Source organism: Thunnus albacares, chromosome 17 (assembly GCF_914725855.1).
Source record: "Thunnus albacares chromosome 17, fThuAlb1.1, whole genome shotgun sequence".
Lineage (NCBI taxonomy): Eukaryota > Metazoa > Chordata > Actinopteri > Scombriformes > Scombridae > Thunnus > Thunnus albacares.
The window spans coordinates 22,554,586-22,580,825 of NC_058122.1; the positions used below are offsets into that span (position 1 = coordinate 22,554,586).

General features: G+C 42.2%; 1 protein-coding gene across 2 annotated transcripts in view; it reads left to right on the forward strand.

The window, feature by feature from the left end:
- The first annotated feature begins 123 nt into the window (after positions 1-123).
- lasp1 (LIM and SH3 protein 1) overlaps positions 124-26,240 on the forward strand; it is a 36,254-nt gene continuing 10,137 nt past the window's right edge. Inside the window, exons 1-4 of one of the 2 annotated variants that reach the window (XM_044330835.1) lie at positions 124-459; positions 11,826-11,920; positions 19,165-19,249; positions 24,479-24,586. In XM_044330835.1, coding sequence (XP_044186770.1) covers positions 391-459; positions 11,826-11,920; positions 19,165-19,249; positions 24,479-24,586 — 357 coding nt within the window. In that variant the 5' untranslated portion in view covers positions 124-390. The remainder of the gene's footprint in view (positions 460-11,825; positions 11,921-19,164; positions 19,250-24,478; positions 24,587-26,240) is intronic. The other variant, XM_044330836.1, reaches the window with a different exon arrangement.

Consider the following 26,240-nt stretch of genomic DNA (forward strand, 5'->3'; position numbering starts at 1 on the left):
CAGTCTCGGATAAATATGTACAATGCATAGATGTTATAGTTCCTCTTCTGAAATAATAATCATATTTTTCTTCGGAGTAAAAAGGACGGAACCTCCCGCACTGCCTCTTCCCTTTCAGCTTGGGAGCGCGCAATTGGAGGGAGGAAGAGAGGGGGGCAGCGGGGACGCGCTTTCCGTGTCTGGTTAGTGGACTGACAGCCAGCTGTGCGGCTACAACGACAACAACAACCTCCTGGATTTGCTACTAACAACTAGATTAGTGTTGGTCTGCTACCGATCATAATCGTACACTATAGCTAGTTTTTGAAAGTGACTACTCGACAGCACATTGCTATAACCAGTATCATCGGCGGTTTCTGTGCTAACTAGCTAGAAGAGCATTCCTCCAACATGAATCCGTTGTGTAGCAGATGTAATCTAGTCGTTTACCCCACGGAAAAAGTGAATTGTCTGGACAAGGTAAGAACATGAGAAAATGCTCTTACTTCCTGTGCGTCTTTTAAAAATAACCCTCTAAAGTCTTCCTCATTTTGTACCCTAACAACACTTATTTTTGCTCCCTTAAAATTACACCTTACACGTTCCTTGTGAATGAATTGAACACCCCAACAGGACAGGTATTTCGCTAGCTAGGCAAGCTAACGGCTAGCTTAACGTCTGCAAAGCGATGGCACAACAAGGCGGGCTGAAAACGAAACTACACTCAATCATGTAGATAATTTATTAGCTTTACAACCCAGGATTTGCATTTCTTTTTTAAAAAATCTATACAATTGCTTTAGGCTACGATATTGATGAACCCAAAACGAGCGATTTACAGTGCTTCCGACAGCCCAGCCTGGTCTGGGCCTGGCTGGCACCACTGCTTTGAAGAAAACCGATTGATAACGTTTATTTAAGCTTTCTCTCAAGACTTCCTCTGAGCTCAATGGATTCACCTTTACAAATACATATAAATGATATAAGAAGCCAGATCTGCTCGTTTCTTAAAAGAAAAGAAGAATACAGCCCTGTCGCCGAGCTTTTCGTGTTCAGCGTGGACTGACTGTCTTGTACATGTCTGTGTCCAATTCACAGGCTAATCCAAGTCAGGGATGAATAATTTTCAATCAGAAGCGGTAGCCTAATCTCAGCCGAGGTTGTAATCTCATCAGTTTTACCCATTGTGGCTATGCCGAGGTCACAGACTCATATGGGAGCACCAGTATGAGTTAAAAGTGGTGCAAACACACCTTGTTCCTGAGTCCCCGTTAACTTTTAGGTTGATGGAGGTGATCATGTGTAGATTATTGCATTTATTGAATGCTCGTGCAATCAGTTAGACTGTGTATGTGACAGAGAAGATAAAGCAGAGATGTAAGTTAACACACTTAACTTCAGAGGTGGGTGGGGTCTGCTGTAGTTGGCAAGAGACTATGTTTGTATATTGTTACCAAAACAGGGCTTGGGGCAAGTAGATAATTTGTCTAATGGACGTCTGAATGGCTATTGAAAATCAATCCCTGTCGAGACATGCTTATCTGTAAGGGTTGACAGACGAGAAAGGTGGAGAAAGAAGCCCACAAAGCACATTATCTTAAGTAACATCAGCACTTGATTGGATGCATTATTACCCAGCTGCATGGATGTGCTCCTGAATGCACCATGACTAATGTTTTCCCAAAAGTGCTCCAGACAGGGATTGATTCAGTTCAGAACCCCCTTCTTCACGTTCAGGCAATCCAAGCAGCCCTAAAAATATAAGTCATGTTACCATGTTAGGAGGCCGGTATTGATGAGAACCAAAATTGCCACAAGTACAACCCGAATGAGCTGTGGAATCTGGCCCGAAGCAGAGTACATTCCAGCAAACAGACACTCCCATAAAACGTGCTCTGTCAGAGGCCTGCTGTGCTGTCTGCCTGCTCTGAACCGAGCACAGGAGAGGAGCCTGCCGTCTGTCTTTGCTGCCATTCCGCATCAGCGCTCGCCCCTTCAGACACGCCAAAACAACCTCCCTTTTTCCTTCTCCGTGGCACACATACACACTGTCCTCCTCGTTTGTTTAAAAGCAGCAAAGGCCACATTTTTTTTTTGCCGGGGGGAATTTTTCCGTGTGCTGCTAGGCTAGCCCAGGTGAAGGCAGAGGAGTCGAGGGTTCTTCCACCGCTGCATTGGCATTCTCAGCCACCGATGAATACCTTTTTACCTGACAGTCTTCTTCTATAATAGCCTTCTGTGGAGAGGCTGAGCCACAGAGGCTTGTTTGTCTGTCAGCTGCATTCCAGTATAGCAGGGCTGGGCCCAGCAGAGGGAGCGGGTAGCCGAGCACATGTAAAGACAGGAAGTGAATTTTGGTCGAGGCTTTTTTTGGGTGACGGTTTTGCCTACTTATTTGGCTTCTTTTCAATACTTCCTGTCAGTAATGAGTTTATAGCCGAGTGTTTATTTGCTCAGGTTGATACAGCATCTGGCTGGTATCTGTCAAAGTAGCTTTTTGTGGCTTAAGTGAAAGACAGCTGTTGAACCGGAGCCAATAAAACTTGTAACAAGGACGTCATACATCATATGTATGTGCTTGTGCCTAATATATTTTACCAGTGAAACACGTCAGCGTTCCGTTAATGCACAGATGTATGTAGGAGTGAGATGATTTGTTTAGTTTGTGGGTCACTTTAAGAGGAAGTGTGCAGAGCGGCTCGTCTTAAAGCTCATCCGTCTTTGCAACACTCGTCTCTGCCGGAGTGTGTGCACTTACTATCCCTTCGTGCTGTCTGCACTTTGTACAGAGCCCGTTTCTACATGCAGGAGAAGACGTTCAATCCTCCTACATCACTTTATGAGATTTATTAATTTTTAACTGTGACATATATGTGCCATTAAACTCTAGATTAGGTGATATAACCAATTCCTGGGCAGTAAATCAGCTACTATTTCAGTGAACGTAGTATTTCACAAGTCTATAAATAATGTGAAAAGCTCACAGCTCATCTTTTAATAAGTAAGGTTGAAGTGCAGACATCTCAGCTGGCTCTTGAATAAGTGTTTTGGCTCACGAACATGTTAACAATGTCAAAACATTTTCGTGAGTGTTATGTATGTGTTTTTTTTTTCGGAAGCAAGAACCGTTCGCTTGTGTCAGACGTAGTTTTTATGCAACACATGAGCTCCCAACATGACACCAGGTTTCATAGACAGCTTCACTCAAAGCAAAAACTGTTGGTAGAGAAGAAAGTTAAAAGAAAAACGGATGGATGAAAGCCAGTTTGGAGGTGATTTCCCTTTATATCAGCAGGGAAAGCTTTTACAGTGCAGACAAGATAGGAAATAACCCCGCATTTCAAAAGATATCTCGCTTTGGTACGCTCACAGAATATATAACTAATTGCATTTTGAAAGATTAGACTGCATTAGAGTTGCAACAACGAGTTGATTAATTGATTAACAGAAAATGAATCAGCAGGAAAAATGCCAAACATAACCTGGTTGCAGCTTCTCAAATGAGAGGATATGAAGCTTTTTTTGTGTCATACGTGACAGTAAACTGATTGTTTTTGGATTTTGGACTGTTGATTGGACAAAACAAGACATTTGATGACATCACCATGGTTTTTAAGAAAATATAACAGCATTTTTCTCTGTTTTGTGACATTTTATAGATAAAAATTGGCAGATGAATTGATAATGAGCATGATTGTCAGTTGCAGCCCTAAAAGAAATTTTGTTGTTTACTGGGACTACTCTCCTTTAAAAAAAAAAATACATAAAATCGCAATGTTTGTACTTATTCTACATACAGCAAACAGTTATATTTACAACATCACCATTGCGTTTGATAAAACGGCATGAAACATATCCGAACAATGAAAGAACTGTTTCAACGGGTTGACAAAATAACCTATTTTGCAGGCCTGTTTTTAAGAATGATCTATTTGTGTCTTAAACCTTTTTCTGTAGATTCTGGAGATACAAAGCACAAACAGCGGCCGCACGTCTTGGTTCACATGATCTTAAATGCGCAGACACAGTTGGAATTAACCAAAGTGTGTGTGTTGTAATCGGATTTCATAGACAATTTGCCTCACACACACTGACGTATCTGACACATACAGTTTCTCTCTAACTCCAGCTTACATATTTGCGACTGAGTTGTGTCCGTTTTTCATTATTTACAACAAATTGGTTGCTGTGTTATTCGGCGCCGGCGTGGGATTTTCGGGTTAAGATGTGAGCCTCGTTTGTACTGCTGCTGCTGCTTCTCGATCCCAGGAAATTGCTGGGTGAAAAAGGGGGTCAAAGGTCAAGCTGTTCACCGCCACTGTACAGTCATAACTGTATGAATGAGCTTATATATGATGCACCCTCTACAGTCATGTGAAAAGAAATCTAAAAATTGGTTTGATTAGAAAACAGTAAAGCCTTTTTTTTCCCCCTGTGCTTTATCAGAGCTGCTTATGCTTTGACCTGTATCCTTCACGTAATCACTAAACTCCTTAGTGTTTACGTTTCAGTCTTATACAAACATTTTGATTGTGCCAGTATGAACCAGGGATTGTATCGGTCATTTAAACGGGTGGGATTTGTCTGCATTTTCTGTCTGGTGATCCAATGCTATTTCTCTGACCCCCCCCCAGATTTATAGGAATTTGTCTACCACCTTGCCTGTATTTAGACAGATTATTCTGAGAGCTGATTCATGTTGTCCGAATGCCAAAAGAGGTGAGGAATAAGGTCCAGCCACCACACAGTCCACCTCCCTTCGGTGACTCACAGTCACAAACACACACATCACGGTCTGAATCACCTGAGTTGACTCCACAGCGAGCGCCCAGGTACTTCTCCTTAGTAAATTTAATCAGAAAAAAGGAACTAGTACACATGTTCTGTTTGCTTTCCGAATCTATTACAGCTTTATTTCTCTCCTTCTTCCACTGCTTTAAATTAAAATTAACAGAAAGACAAACTGACAGCGTTAACTGCTGCGAAGCCGTAAAACATTTCCTTATTCATGTTAATGATAAAGCAGAAGAGCGTTTCACCCTTACAGTGCTTTTTTTTTTTTTTTTAAATTTTATTTTGAATGACTCGTTGCCGGGGCGGCAGTATGTGTATGTTGCTAAGTGCACATCACCGTCTGGAGTGGTTTGGGAACTGTGTTAAGTGCATACTCCATCATAGTGTGTCGGTTCAAATCACTGTCAGCCCGCTCGCCAGCAACAAAGCCCTCGGCTCGGGTAGAAATTAATGGCGTCAGGTAGGGCCAATAATTAACCATTGTGCTTTAATGAGTTAGTTTCCTGTTTTAGTATCAACCAGATGTGGGCACTTTGTCTTTAGGCATGTGCTATCTTACGCAAGAATAATCTTTCACACTCACACAGCCACGGACTAAGCCGCTATAATGGCCCGCTGTGTGTGTGTGGTTTTTTTTTTGTTTTAGTGAGGCATTATTGGTTTAAAATAAACATCTGAGTCAACAACATCTGAAACATCTTTTCAAATTCAGAAAAACCCAGCCTCTAAAGTATAAAACAAAGCAGTGTAGATTAAAGTACTGTTAATCACCACTGATTTGACCAAGAGTCATGAAACATTTCATCAGGGTCTCAAGGGATGTCCTTCAGTGTTATAAGACTCTCTTTGATGCTTAATTAGATGATTACCAGATGAGTGGACCATGCAAATCCGTTTAACATGATTTTTTTTTTCCCCCATCTAAAAATAAAATGATATTGTCAAAAAATTCTCATCTTATCAGTATAGAAAAGAACACCGACCAACTGCTGGGAAATTTGTCTGCTCTACATTGGTAGGTGACCAACCAATGTTTCCCACGAGTTTTCTATTAAAATCAAACGACAGTGATGGTTTTGTTAATGTGCACCTGTGGTTAGTGGTATGGTTTTAAGTAGCAGCTAGTACAAAGGCTGTGAGAAAACGCAACCCTCTCATTCATCTGAATGGGGGCAGTGCGTTGATGCATTGGTGCTCCGGCAAAACAACGCCGGCAAAAAAGTTGAATCTGTCCCGACTTCTGCTGCAACACGATTGGATATAATCCGGGAAAGCCGTATTCAACTGTTTACCTCATGATTGGCATGACAGAAGATAAAATAGTTGCCTCCCTGATAACTTTCCAGAGTTGTAAAATCCTGTCTGTTAGTATTACAAACAGTAATAGTTAATAATAGTTAAGCAAGTGTTTTGGTGCCTTCGAATGCATTAATCCGTCTGCTCCGACTACACTTCCTGTCTTGTATTTCATTTTCTCACTGCAACCATAAACATCAAGCTCCCACCGGCGTAGCCCCCTGCACTGTTTTAACACAGGGCTGTTTTCTGCCTAAACACAGCTTAATAGTTACAAAGGAAGTGCTTGACACAACAGGCCTGCAGCATTTTAATGCCTTTTAGTCAGGAACTTAATTGTCTTCAATCAGGCTGTAGTTAGCATGTGAGGGCACGCTCCTGGTCAGACTCTCACTAACCGTCCCTGTGTGTCTGATGTGTGTGTGTGTGTGTGTGTGTGTGTATGTGTGTGTGTACTACAGTCTATGGTGCATACATGGTGTCTGGATTTGTGCTGACCTCCCATATAGCTGCGGGGTTTTTTGTCCAGGCCAATTTGTACTTGGTTCCCACCGAGAGGAAGCTGTGAGGCTGACTGAGCATTTTTGCTTGTGACTGGAGTCTTGGATCTCCGCTGACACACATACATCATGCAGTGAGACATATAACCTACATACAGTACTACACACATGTACAAACACACATTTAACGTTCACACACACACACACATATAGACACGCATACACATGTGCCCTTGAGCTACCTTGATGCTGAGAGACAGTGCTGTCTTCTTTTTTTTTTTTTTTTTTTTAAGGGTGTTTTATATCTAGGGCTCCATTTCTGCAGTGTCCTCATTTTCCAGCTGACTGCCAGATCGTGCCTCGGTACACGAGAGCCAGGTTTTCCTGGAGCCGGACTAGGCTAACTGCTGGATCGAATCTGTAACATACATTTAGGATGTTTATGTCACCCACACATCTGTATTTGTCCCTTCCTCCTTCAGATTGTGCCTCAGTTCAGAGGAGATGGGTGGTGGTTCATATCTGACATTAGAATGCGTCTCAAATGTGTCCCGAGTGACCACTTGTGATTATATTTCACCTCCCCGCACACACTTGATTTTATCTGTGGGCATCAGTGCTCAGCAGTGGTTGCAGTTTCAACCACAAACAGAAATGCCTGTGGCGGCTAAATACAGAACTGCTCTCAGTAGAGTGCAGATCTCCACCAGGTGCGTCTTCAGTTTTCCTTAAAAAGCATAGAATAGTGTAACGGTATTGTAAGCAAGCGTCCTCCTGGGTTCGCCTAACTCTATAAACTTTAAAGAGTAACAATAAACAGGACGATAAGTCCAAACTTCCCCATTTAAACACTGCATTTATTTAGAACATTTTGTTATTTATTTAAAACATTTTGTTGTAACGCACCACACAAAATAAAGCCCCTCCCTACCTTCCTCTCCCCAAACAAAGAAGAGTTGAATCTCACTCAGTTGTCCCTCCCGGCTCCCTTTCAGTCAAGATGGTGGTGAAGCTAACAAAAACTGGGATTTATTCATCTGGTATTGTGCCTGACTAGCGGATAATGACATATCAGGTATGGAATGAATCTGCAGATGCTCCGGCTCAAGATGAGACCAAACTTTTCTATGGATGTCAGATTTGGAGCAACGACAAAGGCCAAAATGTGGCCTGCAACAGACTCGTTTTTTAGTTTAGACAACTGACTGAAGTGCCTTTTTGCTGCAGTTGTTGTCTCTACCGGCTGGTTAAGAGGAGTGAAGAGTCAGCAGTCAACGGTGGTATAAAACGCCTTATAAAAGAGGTTTTTCAATAATGGTGAATTATTGCAACCACGAGAGGTCCTTGAGCATACAGTCATAAATGTGCACAAAAAATGTTTGGCTGATGGGTCCAGTAGTAGTGAGATTAACCGCGGACAGATACATGCACACACACACACAGACACACACAATTAAACACATAATAATACTGAAAGTTCACCAGGTGGTCCTTTTTTAATGTGTGAGGGATTTTAAGTTTTAATATTCACACTATACTGCAAGTGTGGACACATGCAGCTCTGACCACCTCCGGTGCATTTTAACACCTGTGTTTTCAGCTGTCTGCTTGCTGTGAATTGTTCAATCAAGAGGCAGTGAACAACAGTCTCAGAGGCTCATTTTATCTATTAGGCGTTGGGAGGTGGGGGCTCTCTAATAACTTGGTATTTCACCGAGGGGCGGTCGGTGCCTTAACATCCTGCGTCACACAGAGTGTCGTGTGGCTGATGCGTGTTCTCATTGGCTTGCGTTGGGTCGTCTTGTCACTTTTTGGATAAGCCAACAAAACCGTAACCTTAAAAAGTTGTATTTTAACCTAATCTTTGCCTTAACCTCAAGAGTAAACCTACAGGAGACCTCACGCCTATTTGTAACTTCAAACAAAGATGATTTTTTAATTTTTTTTTTAGTGATCATCAATTTATGAAGTTGCATTTCGATTTCTCCTCCTCGCATGGCTGCAACCGTAGGACCAGACTTCCCTGCAGATTTTCAAATGACTTTTATCTGACTGTTGATAAATTCTCAAATAGACCATCATAACGTTACACTGGAAAATATGTACAACTAAATAGTGCTAGAATATATGAATATTTAGATGGACTAAATTATGTCCAACAATAAAAATCTACTCAGATAGGAGTCTGTATACTGATGTCAGTGTAGCATCTTGCATCTATAGCTGCCCAAACGGGCTCACAAGGCAGACTATCAATTTCCATATACGTAGATATAACACCTAACATACAAATGATAGGGAAATATGAATAGTATATTATTCACGCTTTCATACTTGACGTGCATCAAATAAACTGATCTCATATCGTTACGGAGTTCGCTGAAGCGTGCTCTGCTATGTCCTGCAAAACCACACCCATCCGGGTGAAAATATCAAGTTTTTAGCCAGTCCCGACGGGAGGGAGATGAGGGTTGTCCTGGGTGTAATGTGGGTTAGCAGGTTGGGCGAGGCTTAGGAATAGTTTGCTAAACAGTTGAGTTGAGCAGGCTTGTTCTCTGGAATACATCCAAGGTCAATATTTATCTGGGAAACAACAGAAGTATCAAAGTCCATGCTCAGCTGATAGGCTCTCCTTAATCTTCAGCATTTAAATTCACACTTCTGTGTTACTACACACCATGATGGTTTATCCCTGGTTTACCATTACCACAGAAGGGAGAACTGCCCCTGGGAAACGAGAAGGGGATAACAATAGCAGTGGCTGCACTGGGCTGCTAACAAACTGCATGCAAAGATGGCAGCCACCACAGCTGCAAATCAGCTGAAGCTAGAGGAAATGGAATCTGCCGGCAATATGCTGTTGTTTGTAAAGGGATTACCATCGCAGTACTAGTCAGAGCAATGAAGAGAGAGAGAGAGAGAGAGAGCAATGGAACAAGTAACACTACGTGTCCATCTGAGATCTTACTCAGGTCTTGATTGGATTGTAGTGGGATAAGGAGTTTGTTCCACTATTCAGAGCTCAGGCCCAGTTTCCATTTTGAGCCTTCTCTTTTGTCCACCTCTGTACAATATTGCAGGCCCGCAGCTACAAACACCCAGGTCAAACACACACATAAATTTGCCTGTTGTCAGCACATACCACCCTGGGTGGTCCATTATATCCAGACAGCACAGACAAGACTTTTCTTAAGACCAGCCTGAAGCCATATTTTAGATCATTCGATAATGGAAGGAGAGATGTCTGAAGTGAATCATTCATTGTGTCGTGTTATTCATCATGTTTTCATACATAGCACCGTCATGATTGTGTCTACAAAAACCTGAACATCCTGGTGATTTATTGCCAGCTGTGTATCGGTGCTGTAACACACGCCGCATTATCAAACTATCACTGCACACAGGGAAATTATGGATTTTTTTTTTTTTTTTTTGTCTGCTTCTTGTCCAGAGAAGACTTTGGGGGATCAAACTTGCATGTGTTTGTGAAAGGAATGCAGAGAAAGTGATGTTGTACTTTTTTTTAGTGTTTCTGCAGTTTCATCCTCTATTTTGAAACATCTTTTCTGTGCTGTTTGTTTGGAAGGTTAGTGTTTTGTGTGTGGGCAATTGGTGTATAAATTGATAAAGAGTGGAAAAAAGAATGAGAGGGGTGGCAGAGCACCCTGAGGCCATGTTAATAAGGACTCCCTCTTTCTTTCCCTCCCGTTCTTTCTCTTTCTCTCTCTCCATATCTTTGCACTCCTCCCTCCCTTCCCTTGACGATAGCAGGAGCAGCCAGATCATTGCTTCACTCTCTGGCGTTTTCTCTCTCTCTCTCTCTCTCTTGCCCACCCCTCCCCTGCTTGCTCCCTTCCTCTCGCTCTTTCCAGCTCCTTCTTTCATGTTTCCTCCCTCCTTCCAGTTTTATCCAATCCTCCCTCCCTCGATCCCTCTTTGAACCCTCAGGCTGCAGATCAGGCCAGTGCCAGGAGAGAAAAGGAAAGGAGGCGAGAGGGCGGTGGGTGGGAGAAAGGGTGCTGAGGAAGATAGAGGCACAGCCTCTTATGAAGATGGATAGAGGAGTTACAGAAACATGCAGGCCTGCAGAGATGAACAGACGGAAGGAAGGGAGTCAAAATGTGGCCTTCAGAGCCCAACTTAAAAAAACAGACAAAAGCTGCAAGCTGCACGTGTAGATCTGAGCTCATAATCTAATTATAAAGGTGTCAAAATGATGCCATCAGATTAGACGAACAGATATATACTTGTCAGTAACAAACTTTACAGCTCTTCCTCATTAAAGCTAGCTCTGTCTACTTATAAATAGTAACCATACAGTTTGCTTGCAGAAGTGGAAGTTTCTTTATCTGCTCAGTGCCTGCACACACAAACTGCTGTGTTTCCACATTGCTATACTGTTTTGACTGGACGGCATCAGTGGGCCCGGCCTATAAACACGAATGTCTGTCCTTGACTGACTGAGTGAGTCGCTGAGTGATGAAGTTACACCATTGGTCAGCCGAAGGGTCGAAGGCTGCTAGAGCTTGGGGCAGCTGAGTGCAGAATGCATTTCACACCAACCTGCAGCAATGGCATATATTGTGAGCCAGGCTAAAAGCTGTTGTAATTTTCACTGTTTTATTAATTTTCAGTATTTTATCAGGTGAGAAAGTAACCATTTAGATTCCCAATATGTGGCCAGTTTATCCCAAAAAAAATAAAGCCTGTTTGGAAATTTACTACGACGTTTTCAGAGGCGCGAGGAGCCGCTATGTGGGTGAGACCAGCCGGTCATCTCTGCCGCTGCGGCCCGACTCCCGAGATTATCAGCCAGTTACTGTCCGTCGTCATCCCGCAGAGAACATGATCCAATCAACTGATCAGTGTAGCTCTTTGGGGATTTACTGCTCGCTCTTCCTGGGGGGGTGGGGGGGGGCTTGGTGCCATGTGTTGCCACTTCCTGTATCTGTCATTTCAAATTAGCATTTCATACACAGTTCAGCTAGACACTAGGTTTTGACCTAGTCTTGTTTCACACACTCTTTTAACAGTCACTATTCTTTCTCTCTGCATCCAGCTCTTGTCCTTGTGAAATCTCAAGGGAATAAAAAAGTATTTCTGACCTTACTCATTCAATTAGCTTTCCTGTGCTAGTTGTTGTAATGGTGTTTTTGTGTGTGTGTGTGTGTGGTATACTTTCCTTTTCAGTAAAAAAAAACGTCTCAACTATCTGTTGCATTTACATGTTGTCTTCTCTCTCTGTGGTTCTGACAGTACTGGCATAAAGGATGCTTCAGCTGCGAGGTCTGCAAAATGACTCTAAACATGAAGAATTACAAAGGCTTCGAGAAGAGACCATACTGCAATGCGTAAGTTGTCCCTAGATCATCATTCTGTGTATGTCTCTTTTTTTTTTCTCTTTTACTCGTATGGTTCAGCCTGTAACCCAAAGACACTGGCAGAAGTCTTTAATCTGTCCACAGACTGAAATAAGACTCTCTAAATGTGTGTGTGTGTGTGTGTGTGTGTGAGTGTGTTGTAACCCAACTAAGGCCCCTCTATCCCTCCTCTGCTGTTTATCTGTGACTATTCCAGCTCCCCCCTCAGAGAAAAAGGCCTATATGTGGTGTGGGAAAGTGGCTCCCTCCCTCCTCCCCTCCTCAGTTGGGAAGGGGAGGGGAGTGGGGGGGGGGGGGGGTATCAACAAAGGAAATTCCTAAAGTTCCTCTACAGTGACACAGGCGGACACACTGAAAACTAGCATGTCCACTCACGCTTCAGCACATAATCACACACTAAATACTCATCAGGAATCCATGGAATCCCCTCTCCCCTTACTTCTAATGATTTTCTTCTCTCCCCCCCGTGTGTGTGTGTGTGCGTGTGTGTGTGCATGTGCATATTCTGAAAGGGTATGCAGAGAGAAAGTGTTGCTTCATGTTCTGACAAGTTTTTTTTTTTTTGCATTTTTCCTGAATTGCCATTTTATTGCCAGTTGCACAGATTAATACCAGCGATAAGTTATTTGTGCCAAGACTGGAGTATAATAACATGACACTTGATTGTTTTCTCCTTCCAGTACATGAGAAAGTGATAGCAGTTTTTTGGCAAGGAATATTTGCAAAGAACTCTACAATATGCTTTTCCATATGTCTAAAACCTTGCATTGATTTTTATCCTGCTTGCCGCAGGGCTTAAAAGTGCACTGGATGAACGCGAAGCAAATTTGTTGCACTGTAATGGTCCAAAAGTTGGCTACATGAGCATTTTTGTTGCCACAAAGACCAATAAACATGTTCCCAATCAGACAACACAGATGTAAGGAATGATTCAGTCTGATTTCGCAACTAACCAGGTACTCCAGTAGTTAACCCCCTAATTCCTTTTTTTGCTCCTGACTTGTGTGTCGTGTGCAAAATGTAGTCACGCAGCTTTAGGATAATTGCACATATTCTCTCGAGATGAAACAGTTTTTCTACCGCATGTTAAACTGAGAGAATAGAACAAAATACGTTATTACTTGCCCGATCTAGATAGGCAAAACTCCTTTATACATGCAAATAATTTCCAGGTTAACCAGATGTGTTGGACTGTTTCTGGAGTGCAACCAGCTTACTGCTGAGTGTGTCTATTTGTCCTCACACACACACGAGCATTGAAAAAAGGATGTAATAGGCATTTTTTGCAGCAGACATTTTGACTTGACATTGCAGGAAAAGCACAGATGTTACCAATAATGTTAACAATGGCTCAGTTCTATTAAAGTGTCCCAAGAAGCCACGGCAGTGTTACAGTGAGCCAACATGAGCAGCGCTAGTATCCTGAAACTGAAGCAACTACATTCAGCCATTCAAATTCAGCCATTATTAACTTGACTATTTACATCTGTGCTTTTCCTACTGCCACATATCAAAATGTCTTCCATGGAAAAGGCTTGTTAGTGCTTTATTATTGTTTTTTGTCACTGATGTATGACACAGAAAAGATGTATGACACAAAAAAGCTCCAAATCCTCACGTTCAAGAAGCTGCAACCAGCGAATTTCAGCATTTTTCTTCAAAAAAATGACTAAAACAATTATTTGATTATCAAAATAGCTGCAGATTAGTTTCCTGTCGAAGCTCTACATTTGAGAATATGGGGTTAGGTGACTAACACCTCTCTACAGGCCTAATTATAACCTTATATTATAATTATAAATATTATAATTTGTGTCTTGAAAAATGAAATGTTTTCCTTATTTAATGTCTCACTGAGACACTGTGTCGACTTCTGATCCTTCACATCCAGATCAGTCAATCAGTTAACCGCCTGCAGCAGGTGTCGTCCCGCTGTCACCTTTTGTTTCCACAGACTAAAGCGCCATCTCTTTTCACCTTTCCCTCCGCTCACCGCGCCAGCAGGAGTGAGCCTGCGGGAGCCTGTTTATTATGCCTCTTTCCGTTTGTTTAAAACAAGCCTCGTTAGAGTAAACATCATCAGTGGAAGTGCCTCCCACTTCAGGAAAGGAATGTAGGCTACGTTCTCTGTTATTATTATGTGGGATAACTACTTTATCATTACTCTATATTTGTCCTTAGTAATTGATATAGGCGTTGTTTGTTTTTACTGTATTCCTACCCGCTTCTTCCCTGAGAATCCCATCCCTGATTAGATACTAGAGTCACAGGGGGGATTGTGAGAGATTTAAGAGGGCAAATAAGTAGACACATAAATTCTTCAGTTCCTCCGGAGGCTGCCGGAGCCATTGTTGGGATGCTGCGTTAATGGCTGATAGTCTGACATTTTTTTGGACATCAATGCACCATTGTTAAAACTTTTGACAAATTGTCTTGATTTAGTGTCACGGATGTAAACTTGCCTGCGAGTTAATATCCATCTCACACTATCTGGAATCACAGTTTGAGGTCATTTCTCGATATGTTGTTAATAAATAACCAGTCGTGATTAAAACCACTTTCACACTGTGGCGTGCCACTGCAGGTCACTTCCTGGTCTGTGCTGCCTTCTGTATTAGTCTGGGAAAGGTTGCTTTCTCATTGAAAGCTGAAGAAAAGAGGCCTACTCAGTAAGATATCAAAAGCTGCGTTTCAACCGCAGGAACTTTCCCCAGGGACTAAGAACCTTTTGAGGAACTCAGTTCCTCTACCTGCGTTTCCACCGGAGGAACCAGGGTCTAAATTACGTTCTAAGGGGATTGTTTTACCCTCTTAAAAAGTCTCTGCTGGGGGGGTAGTACTCTCCAAAAGTACAGGAGCTTTGGTGGCGGGGTTTGCAGGGACGACCGTCGCTGATTGGATTGGTTAAACACACTCAACTCGTGTACCGCTTTATTCATAAAACAAGAAACAAGTTATTCTAGTATCGATTTAGGACGAGGGGAGGACATTTCTCTTCATTTGTTAATGTTAAAAGTGAATTCAGGTTTTGCTTTCGGCTTCCGGACTCGAGAGTGTGAGTGACAGAGGGAGAAACTGCAGCGGTGGATGAGCCGGCTAGAGAGTGAATGAGGAGAGGAGGGAGCAGCGGTAGCTAGAACAAATCCAGTGAATGAGAGAAATAAAAAGTTATTTTCTGATTGTTTGATGTCGGTCATGTCCGCCGTCAAACAATCGGATGATTTACACTCAACAGATGATCGACTGTTGAGACAGACGCTCTTAGTTTCGGTTTTAGTTTTCTCCTCCGCATTTCTCCTTTTCATTCATTCATTACATACAACTCAAATACAAAGAACAGGACAAAGCTGTGTTGTTTTTTTCTTCATGTGTGAATGCTACATTTCAAGCACTGCTGTTTTTTTTTTTTGTTTTTTTTTTTTTAATTCTTCATGGGTCTAATGTTCATGATCTACCTGGTTCCTCAGATACAGTGGAAACGCAAACAGGATTGTTCTACGGAGACTTTTAGTTCCAAGTTTAGTTTCTGAGATTAGCTCCTCTGGTGCTAAAGTACCTGAAACTTTTGGTCGAAACGGGACCTTATGAGCTCTGATATATGAGCGTCACTGTGTATAATGGATTCAGCCAGTCAGGTACAGCAGATATCCTGTTATTTGCTAGCTGTCTTTCACCCGTGCTGCTAACTACAGTTCCTCCACTGTGATGTTCTGTGATGAGACTTTTATCATGATTGCCTTTCAATCAGTCATTGAACTTGTTGAGTTTGGTGATATGTACATGTTGATGAAATATCCCTCTTGAATAATACATTACAACCTTTCCAGGTCTCACAGGGTCAAGCCGGCCACAACATCTCCTGGTCCCAGTATGCAAACAGGTCTCTCCTCCTGCACGATAGACGGTTTGTGTGTGTGTGTGTGTGTGTGTGTGTGTGCATATGCGTGTGATTACACATGCGTGGCCCCCCTCACTCCTCCACCACCCCCCCCAGCCGTACCTCCCTTCCATTTTGATCACTCCTTCTTTAGAGTTCACAGGGCTAACTGAGTTTGTGCATGTGTCACACATTCCGGCCTGCGACTTATTACCTTGTTATACAACCTGACAGATAGATGAGTGTTCTTGTGACTCACTCATACAGGCAAAAAAATATATATATAAGCATGGTTACACACACAGACACACATTACAAGATCCTCACTGAGTGACTAAGCTTATATCTGCCACCTTGTTGTATGTTTGTATAACAATTTGCCTGAACCTTAAGTGCAAGGACACTTTCTAAAGACACATTGATGACAGGAAAGCTGTTAACACAGATGCTGGTTGTGAGGGCGTGTGAGACTGAAACTTGTGCCTCTTGTCTCCGACAAACAGAGCGGTTTTTAGCTCCGTGAAAGGAAGTGTGTTCCACCACAACCTAGATACACCCAAGCCAGAAAATATTAATAGATATTATTTATTCCCTGGCTTTGAGATATCCTTCAAGAAAGAGAAATATTTACAGCAGTCATAAAAAAATTAATTTTGCAAAATCTATTTTTATTTATGTCAATTGTGTCCATACAGATATGCGTTTGTCAGACGCGACTATCGTGACATATTCAAAAATTCAGCTTTATTTTCATATCTTAACACTGTGTCCACACAGAAAGCGTAGAGTGAGCAGCTCCATCTGTGTGTACGCTGGAGGCGTTCAGGTACAGTGTTGAGTGTAGGTCATCCGCATGTTGGAAGCGCTCAGAGCCAAATTACTGTAGTTACACATGTAAAACAGAGGAAAATAGACTTGAAGCCTGAAAACATGCTTTGGGTTGCTGTTACGCAGGCTGAGTAGACAGCTGTATTGAGCATGAATTAGCTTTACTGCTACGCTATGAAGAGTGGGTCCTAAAAAATATTCCTCTCGATTTCCAGCCACGCGGGCTTGTTCATTATTCCTTTGAGATGTTATAAATAGATGTTTGCACTCAACAGTGGCAGAGGGCACCTGTAAATGACAAAAGAGTGGCGTGTCTTTGTGGGATCTTTGCTCCTTTGATTATCTTATCTTAGCGTAGTTTCATTTGCATCGTTTGATTAGCTTGCTTCGCCTCCATGCCCGGCCTCAGGTGCTAACCAGCAAACTAGCAAACCACTACATCTGAATGTTTCTGATAGCCGCCGTTTCAGGTAAATGAGTACTAGAAGTTGTAAAAGCCAACTGTGAGCGTGCACAGACTTGCTTTTGTTTCCAGCCTTATGGATGGATGCAGGCAAGGGATCAAGTGCTCGGGTTTGTTGTATATCGCAGGGCTTGGAACGCTGACATCAATCAACTTCTGCTCTTGTTCAGATCCTACTACATTTATTTTCCGCCTCCCACTCTTTGAAACTGTCCTTGGGGTTTCTTTCAAGTGGCTCACATGTTTGTTTTTTTTTCAATTTTTACAGTTCTTTATGTAAAATACTTCAACCACAGTCCTTTGTTAATTTTTTTTACATCCCATAATCACATCAGGATGAATGCTAATACAGTTTATTTACCATGTTGTCAAGGAAACGGAAACCATATTGCCTAAATGGGTTACCCAGAGGCACGGATAGTGGTTGAAGATTTTTTGAGGTCACCCAGCACCCTGAGGCAGGCTGGGAACTACAGTCCATCTGAGTTGTTAATAAGCTGTGCCGGCTCTTCTTCTCCTGCTGGATTTGAGCCATGTGTTTTCACTGCCTTAAAGAGGACCTATTATGCTCATTTCCAGCTCTGTATTTTTATTTTTGGACTCCACTAGAGTGGCTTTGCATGATTCACAGTTCAAAAAAACTCTTTATTTATCAAACACTGGCTCTGACCAGCACACCTTCAACAGGTAAACAACTTATTTTACTTTGCCGTGCCGTGTAATGGAAAAACACTCACAGCGTGCCAGCTCGACTCAAGTCATGGCTCGGTGTGTCTACCCCCAAAACAATGGAAGAATTCCATAATGTTGGTGGAGCGGAGAAGTGACCTCATGCGTTGTGCATGGAGTAGATGACCATGTAAAGAAATCCGTCACGAGCCGACGTCAACTCAGGGTGAAAGTAGGAAAAATGTCGGAAACCGAAGGTTCGGAGAAGCCTGAAGCCGGTGCTTTTTTGCTCACAGGGATTACTTCTACATATGTTTACCTCATTATTTGACACTTTGGCCATGTTTAATATGAACATCTGACATTGTAACATAATGACTGAAAATAAGGAAAAGCATAATAGGTCCCCTTTAAAGACACGCTGAACTGGAAGGCATCATTATTAGTGGACCTGAAGGCTACTTGTGCACAGAAGCCTCCAGTGTATAAAAACACAGACTTATGCCTTGCACGCGTAAAACCGTTGACATCAGTTTGAACAATCAATAAGCAAGCGTGTGATGAATGGCTTTTGGAATGATGCTCGGTGTGCCGCATGCGTGCATGTCTGCGTGGAAGCCGTGCGTGCGTAATGCTTACGTCTGTTATATTTATGTTTGTTGTATTTGTTTCAGGCAGAGCGTTTTTCTACTGAGCAATAGGAGGTCGGGTGGTTACGGGTCTGCGGCTGTCAAGAAAATTCCCAGAATCCATTCAGAAAAGAGACTCGCCTTCACGCTCCGCTGAAGGGGGGCTGCCCATGACATCATTCACACTCACCCACTGTCTCTTTGACCCTGTTGCTGGGTCTGTTGCGCGCTATCCCTCTTCCTGTTATCCCCCATAGGGCTGTGCCCATGAGTGTATGTGCCTGTGTGTGTGTGTGTGTGTGTGTGTGTGTGTGTGTGTGTGTGTGTGTATGTGCCTGTGTGTGCCTGTTATTTGTAAGCTTGGAAAGCTTTTTCCACACCTGCTATGGCTCGCCTCCAAAACTCTGCAACCTTGAGGCTCTCATCTCCCCCCTTCCCTACACAGCCCCTGCCTCACTTCCTCTTTTTCAGGCTACCTTGGCTCCCACTGACAGAGCATTGTGTGTTATACTGACATGCCTTTTGTCTACAGGGGCTCCTAACTCAACCTCAGGACCACCTTGAATAACAAATGCCCCCACTGTGGGGCCACAGACTGCACACTGCTTGAGTTATGCTGTTTTTTTTTTTTCTCTTTAGAGTCTAGGCTTGAGCATCACAGTGGGAGTCTGAGTAAAAGCTGGCATCTGCCCGTGTTTGTTTACTGTGTACTGATATTCTGTGCTGTTTTGTGTGTTTTATTATACAGACACTACCCCAAGACAAACTTCACCTGTGTGGCTGACACTCCAGAGAACCTCCGCCTCAAACAGCAGAGCAAGATGCAGAGCCAGGTAACTCTTCATGCCAGCAGCTTACCCATAGGATTCATGGCTAAATCAAACTCAAGCTGTGAGACATGCATACAGTTTGTTCACACGTTGGCACCGTTCCACAAAAGAGGCAATAAAAAGAAATGCTTAATTTGAAAAAGCCTGACTTGAGTTAACCTTTTTAAAATTGATCTGGGAGTAAATGCTTTCACAAAGCCAACTTTCAGATAAATAATCAGTCTTAATTCAGACCTGGTTTAATAAACATTCAAGATAACTGCGTACTCACAGCTTTAAGACAGACCTGAGAAGCCAAGCATGAAATTGATTCACAGTGGACAAGTAAGAGACTTGGAAAGAGAGAGAGAGAGAGAGCTGAGGGGGATCTATGGCCATGTAATCGTATGGTAAATAAAATGTTATGGAGACAAAAAGATGGAAGACATCGCCAAGAAAATAAGAGAACTTGGCTGGCCAGGTACAGGTTAGTGGTACGCAGCCTCAGAGGTGAGCAGTTCTGATACAAGAAATGTTGGTGCGGTAGTTTTGGAGGCTCTGTATCTTGTGTGGATCAAGTGACAACTTCCCCTATCATTGGTTCCGTCTTTTAATTGCTGAGTTCAACAATACATTACAATTACAGTACTAGTATGCCCTCAAATTATATTTAAAAGTGAGTAATGCATCTTTTTTTTTAGCACTTTCCTTTTCCTTTTATCACCAGTTGGGGGGAAAAATGTTTGTTACGTGAGAAAGTATTGCAGCATGAATGTCTTAAAACCGGTTATAAGCTGCATTCACCATTTAAGTTTCAATGAAATGTTAAAACTTTGTCATTAACGACTCTGGAGAAAGCACTGCTTCTTAGCTGAGTGAGTATTGCATTGCTGCCTAAGCTCATGTTTAAGCTCAGCCTGATAATTAGCCTCATTGAAAACAGGTTAGTCAGGAAAAATAGTTTACTGTGGTAACTTAATTTGACCCTAGTTGAACCTGACTGTAGCAACATTTGCTAAAATTACACACAGATGTACACATTGCACCCCCCCCCCCTTTCATCAGAGGTATGTAGATGTGTCCACAAAATGGGTTGCGGTGACAAAAGTTGGTCTTACATCTGATTGGTTGGTGGTAGGTGAAGGCAGGGCTTGTCAGTTGACACACCCCATACTCCAGAATGGTAGAGCTCACCCAAAATAACCTTAATATGGTGTAATAATCCCAGCTTAACCTTGTGTAACAACCCTTTTCATACCGCTGTTATCTTTAGTGTTCATGTGTATGACTGTCATTCAGTTGCTTTTTTTATGATGTTTGCAAACTGCTTTATACCCTAATAAACTGTGCGCTTTACTGCTTTTTTATGCCACACAATCAGAGTTCCTTACTGCTGTGTGACCTAGTACTGATGCACTTTTATTTTCTCTTTCGTTTTTGTTCCGCACATTTTTTTTTGAAGGGGCCACCCAAGTGTATTGACGATAAATCTTCCCAAATTATCTCCTATTTTTCTCTAAACGGTCCCCAGTCTAAGTCTGATTTGTAACCACAGGAAACACTACTACGGCTGTTCCCGCAGAAGCTAAAATAAGAGAGACCCAAATATATTGTAAGACAAAAAAAAAACCATAAGACCAAAATATCCATCTGAACTGGGTCATGTGTTTTTTTCTTTAATGAAGATTGCTCTGATAGAGAGAGTGAGAGATTTGTACTCACCAGAAGACGTACGACAATGTTTTCCCACTTTGGCTACTTCTAGTTAAAGGAAACATAACTCAAACATAGAGTGAGTATAAAATGATATTAGATAGTGTGGCAGACAACTGTGAACCTTGAACGCTGTAGAAACCTCACGTTTCACTTCTCTTATTTGTGCTACGATGTCTGGGGCATGTTCATTCGTATTCTAGGAACTTGTCTATCAATATGATCACTTACGTCACCACTGCAAGCAACAAAACACAAGTCAAAAATGAAATTTCACAGAAATTTGTTTTTTTAGCCCAGTTTAGTAGAATCGTCCCTTCAATTTCAGTCATTTTGAGCCTCATCAATCACAAAAGATGGTTGGAGGAACTGATATAATAACCTGGATATGAAGAAGGAGGGAGAAGCTGAAGGAAAGGCTTGTTTTATCAACATTTAATAGAAGAGAGCGCTGTGCGGAGAGGAGGCGGGGCTTCGGGGCCTCGTCTTATCCGAGTGTCAGTGTCAAACGCTACGGATGAGATGAGGGGTGTTTGTATGTGAGAAGGGGTTTTGTGGAGTATTGAGGTGGGGTCAGTGGTCATACGGGGAGGGGAGGAGGGGGGGGGGGGGGGGGGATAGCTGATGAATCGAGGAGACAGATGGTGTTTTTCTACATGGATTGTGCATCCTAACAGCCCCCCACAAAACACTCAACCATACACCAAGAGACAGTCGTTATACTAAGGGGTTTATCACTGACACTAAACTAAGTATGAGATTATGAATACACAAAAGATGTTTTTGCGTGTGACACGGAGGATTCATGTGATCACGGATAAAGACCAGCGTAGCTCTCTGTGACATTTTCTTTGTCTCCTCTGAAGCGGTCGTGTGACGTCACAGTACAGTATTCACAGTGGACAGGAAACTATGACTTCACTAAAAAAAAAACCCAAGGCTTTCACAGGAAGTAGAAAATGATTTACGATAAATAAAAAAAATTCCCCTCAAAATGAGGATACAGCTGAAGTCAACAGAGTCCTTCTCGCAAAACTTCTCAAAATATGCTTTTGCTGACAGAAAGTGAAGGAAAAAAACAGCTGATTTCTTTCTCTGATTTCACTTTTTCTTTCATTTTTAAATGAATTACAATAAATAATTTAAAAATATATATATATATATATAACTCACACTACTCAGACACATGCACATGTTGATGTAGATATGTTTAGATTATATGGAATAAGCCTCTCGCACTGTTATGATTGTGTGCCATCACGGTACTATTATGTTTGTGGCAGTGCAAGGAAGTTGTTTGTTGAGTACTGTGGCCATCTAACCCTTCGCCACCGCCGCTGCCGCGTTGCTACGGGAACCCTATTGCTATGGTAGCAGGGTAGAGGTTTGTCACACCTCATTACAAGACTTTGCAGGGGGAAACAGAAAGAAACAAGACGGAGAGAAAGAGAAAAAGAAAACGGAGAGAGCGAATTAGGGAGGAGGAGATGGGAGAGCAATGAGGCGCACATGAGCAAAGGAAGAAAAAAAAAAAAGGAAGAGACAGGAAGGCACCAACACAGAGAGAGGGAGGAGTGCAGGGTGAAAGAGGAAGAGATAAAAGTAAAATCCCCAGAGGAAGGAAAGCTAGAGGAATGCAAATAGAAGCAGAGAGAAAGATTATAATGAGGAAGAGCTCCAGCTCTGTGGGATGATTCTGTCTTTTGCTGTTGAGGCAGTAAAATATGAATGAATGAAAAAGGGAGCACAGAGAGAGAGAGTGGGGAGTGTGGGTGGGGAACGAAAGCAGAGGCATGATTGGAGGAGAAGAAGAAGAAGAAGCTGTTGCATAGACCCAAAAAGACAAAGGAGATGGACTGAGAAATAAAAATAGGGGGAGGATCATACGTTGACTGATGAGAACGGAGAGAGAGAGAACGAAGGACAAAGATGGGTCGAGGCCACATTAATCTTCTTCACGACTTATCTTTGTGCGCAGGCTTGAGAGCCGTGTATAATTTGCCGTAGAATGAGGATCAGCCATAGATTTCGCTTCATTTTCTCTGTGGACGTCACGCTAGGGAGGGTGACAGCAGATATGAACGCATCACGCCGCATCACACACACACACGCACTTAAACGTTAGCTATGAATCATTGCCACGTCATGTTATCACAAGGGCGGTTGGGTAGATGAGAGGAGGATTGGTCAGCACTCTGTATAGCAGTGTCAGACATTACGTGGAAGTCGGGGGAGAGTACGGAGGGGATGGAGCTTTGTTTCCTGGTAATAGACAGTCCGAGTTGGCTTCATTATTGGGGCAGTGCAGGAAACCGGTGCAGTCACCACGGAGGCAGGAATAGGGAGGTGGAATTAAACGATTTGTCATTGTTGTAATGTCATCGGGCACGTGCCGAAGAGGTCAGATGGAGAAGAAGTGAGAAAGCAAAGCTGTTGGTTTAAAAACAAAATCATGTATCTGACTTCCTGCTTCAGGTTTTGTAAAAGTGGCAGTTTGTGGGTTTGAACACTCAACCAGCCACAGGGCAGCAGTGAGGTAGCGCGCCCATGCATTGTAATTTCTGATACTCATCTGACGCTCGCATGGGCTGGACATTTCCTCCACTGCCCTCAGGGTCAGGATAGGGTGGGAAGGCTGGAAAAACACACACTCAACAGTCACTCACACACACAGACTTGTCATACACTACCTCTTATTTTGACCATATATGGATGCTGGCATTCACTCCCCAGCAAACAGGAAGCGAACTTCACCACAAAAGACTATGCAATATAGGCCCAAGCTTACTTTGCTTGCACACGAAACACGCACGCATACTGATGCTGGTTACATTGGAAGTTTATGCATAAAAAAAATTGATTATTTCTGCCCATGACTGCAGGAAATACTCTATTTAACGTAGAAACGTCTTGGTATGTTTGCCGAATCCAGAGTTATAGTCACTACTGTTGACACAAGTTTGTTGTTATAGTGAGAAACATGACCAGCCTAACACACTAACAAAATAGTACTAAAGTGATCTACAGTCAAGAAAATACTTTAAAAAAAAATCAGCAGAAAGTTCATTTCACTAGAGGATTACATTTCAGCAATTTCATGTTCATTCATCTAACGGTGTCAAGCTTTAATAAACTCAACAGTAAAGCTGTTTTCCCCGCTGCTATAAAAGTATTTTATTAGGCTAAAGCGTAGCTCATTAAAACTCAGGACTGATCCATTTGTCAAGCCAAGTATAAGTACTTATAAGGTGGACGCTGATGCCACAGGTGACATAGGTGAAAAGCATTACATTCTTTTCTGAAAATGCCAAGACACACCAGTTTTATGATTTTCAAAAAAAAAAAAAATCTGTATATGTTGAAAGAATCTAGGTCAGAGCATCTATAAATAATCATTTATACAGTATTTGTTGGATTTTCCTTGTTGACTCACACGCTGTTGATCTGACAGTGTTATTAATCTGCTACATATTCACTGTTTTATGTTTGAAACCTTCTCTTTGTTTCTAACATGGTCGGGGTTTTTTTTTCTCTGTGCAGGTTCTCTACAGGGAGGATTTTGAGAAGAATAAAGGGAAAGCTTTCCATGTGGTCACAGACACGCCAGAGTTGCAGAGAATTAAGAAATCGCAGGACCAAATCAGCAATGTAAGTGTCACCACTTAAACCCATCTGTCTTAAGTCTTGACAGAAGAACTCTAAATGTTCAGTATTTGAAACGAAGACAAGCAGCTGTTGTGTTTTTTTTCCCAAGAAAAAATGTTGATTGACAAAATTGACTGACATTTCATAGACCAAACGCTGATAAAGAAAATAATCTTAAGTTGCAGCCCTAGACTGAACATTTAGGGCTCTTCTAATGTCTGTAATAGTGACTAATGAGTATAATCTCTTTGCCTATATTGAACCGAGAATTCGTTCTGAGGAGGATAATTAATCTACATGAAGTACACTGGAAAGTTGTCTTCTCCTGCCTTGAGAATAGTTGACATCACATCTTCAAGATAACCTTTAGGCAGCTCATGCTTACGTTGTACAAAGTGAAAGACTGATACTTACAGTACCAGTCAAATTGTTTGACTGGTACTGTATACCGACGTCAGCTCAATATTCATACATGCAACCACCAGAACCAGTAGATTTTATCGTTTCCTTTATTTAGCTCATCACCTCCTCTTTCTTCGGCCTCCGAGAGCTCCGCCAGATTAAGATCTCAGGTTTTGTAATATTTGTCATGTTGTTGTTTTTTTTAAGTAGCTTTCATCCTCCTACTTAGTCACAGTAAATGTCAGGCTTCTTCTTCTGCTCACAGCGCTCCTCATTTATAGTGATGGAATTCTCCTCCAATCGCTTACCACACGGACCATTCTCCTCCACTCTTCTCTCCTCTCTCCCTCGGCCACAGTTATTGATTTGCCATTTCTGTGTAAATACAGAGCAGCGATGTAGAAATGCATGCAGTGTTTACATTGCATCCACAGACTGCTTAAGTCAGCTGAAAAGGCCTTCATTTCTATGGGAAACACAACAACATATACGTCATTACACATAACCAGTTGCTGCACCGGTCTCGCTAATGGTATAATTAGGGTGAAGGGTGATGGGTAATTACTGCTTTCACTTGATGAAAGATCTCGCGTGTGTGTGAGATCAAGGACGTTTTGCAAGAAAGAGAAGGATGCACATATATTACATGTATTTATGGGCTCAAACACACAAGCCACATCAAGATAACGTGCATTATGGCGGGATGGATTCAAGCACGTTGCGAAATGTTTTTAGTCTGATAAACAAGTGGTTCGCGAGGGTTGAGCTGCGCTTTCAAAAAAACGTCCTTTGTTTGTCTTCTTCTCTGGTGCAGTAGTCATATCAGTCAGTCTCAATACAAGTACTTGACTAATGATTTTCCCATCAAACCATTTATGACCTACCTAAAGTACACAAGCCTACGGAGGGGTTGCCAAAATGTCGCCCTATTATAGCGAGTATTGGTTCTCTTACTGAAACTTTATCACATCAGACTATTGGCTGAAAAGCTTCAATCATTAATAACTCAACTCTCTGAAGTGACACATAACAGTAGTGATCTTCTCCTGGTTACTGTGGATGCAGGCAGCCTTTATACCAATATTTCTCACTCATCCGGGCTTTAAGGTGTTTTTCTTGACGTCAGGCCAGAGAACATTCCCCCAACTAACTTCCTGGTCGACATGTTCGAAATTGCTTTGATAATAAACCACTTTCTTAATGTCTCTCCAGAGACATGGCACTGTTATGGGCGTAAGCTTCGCCCATGACTATG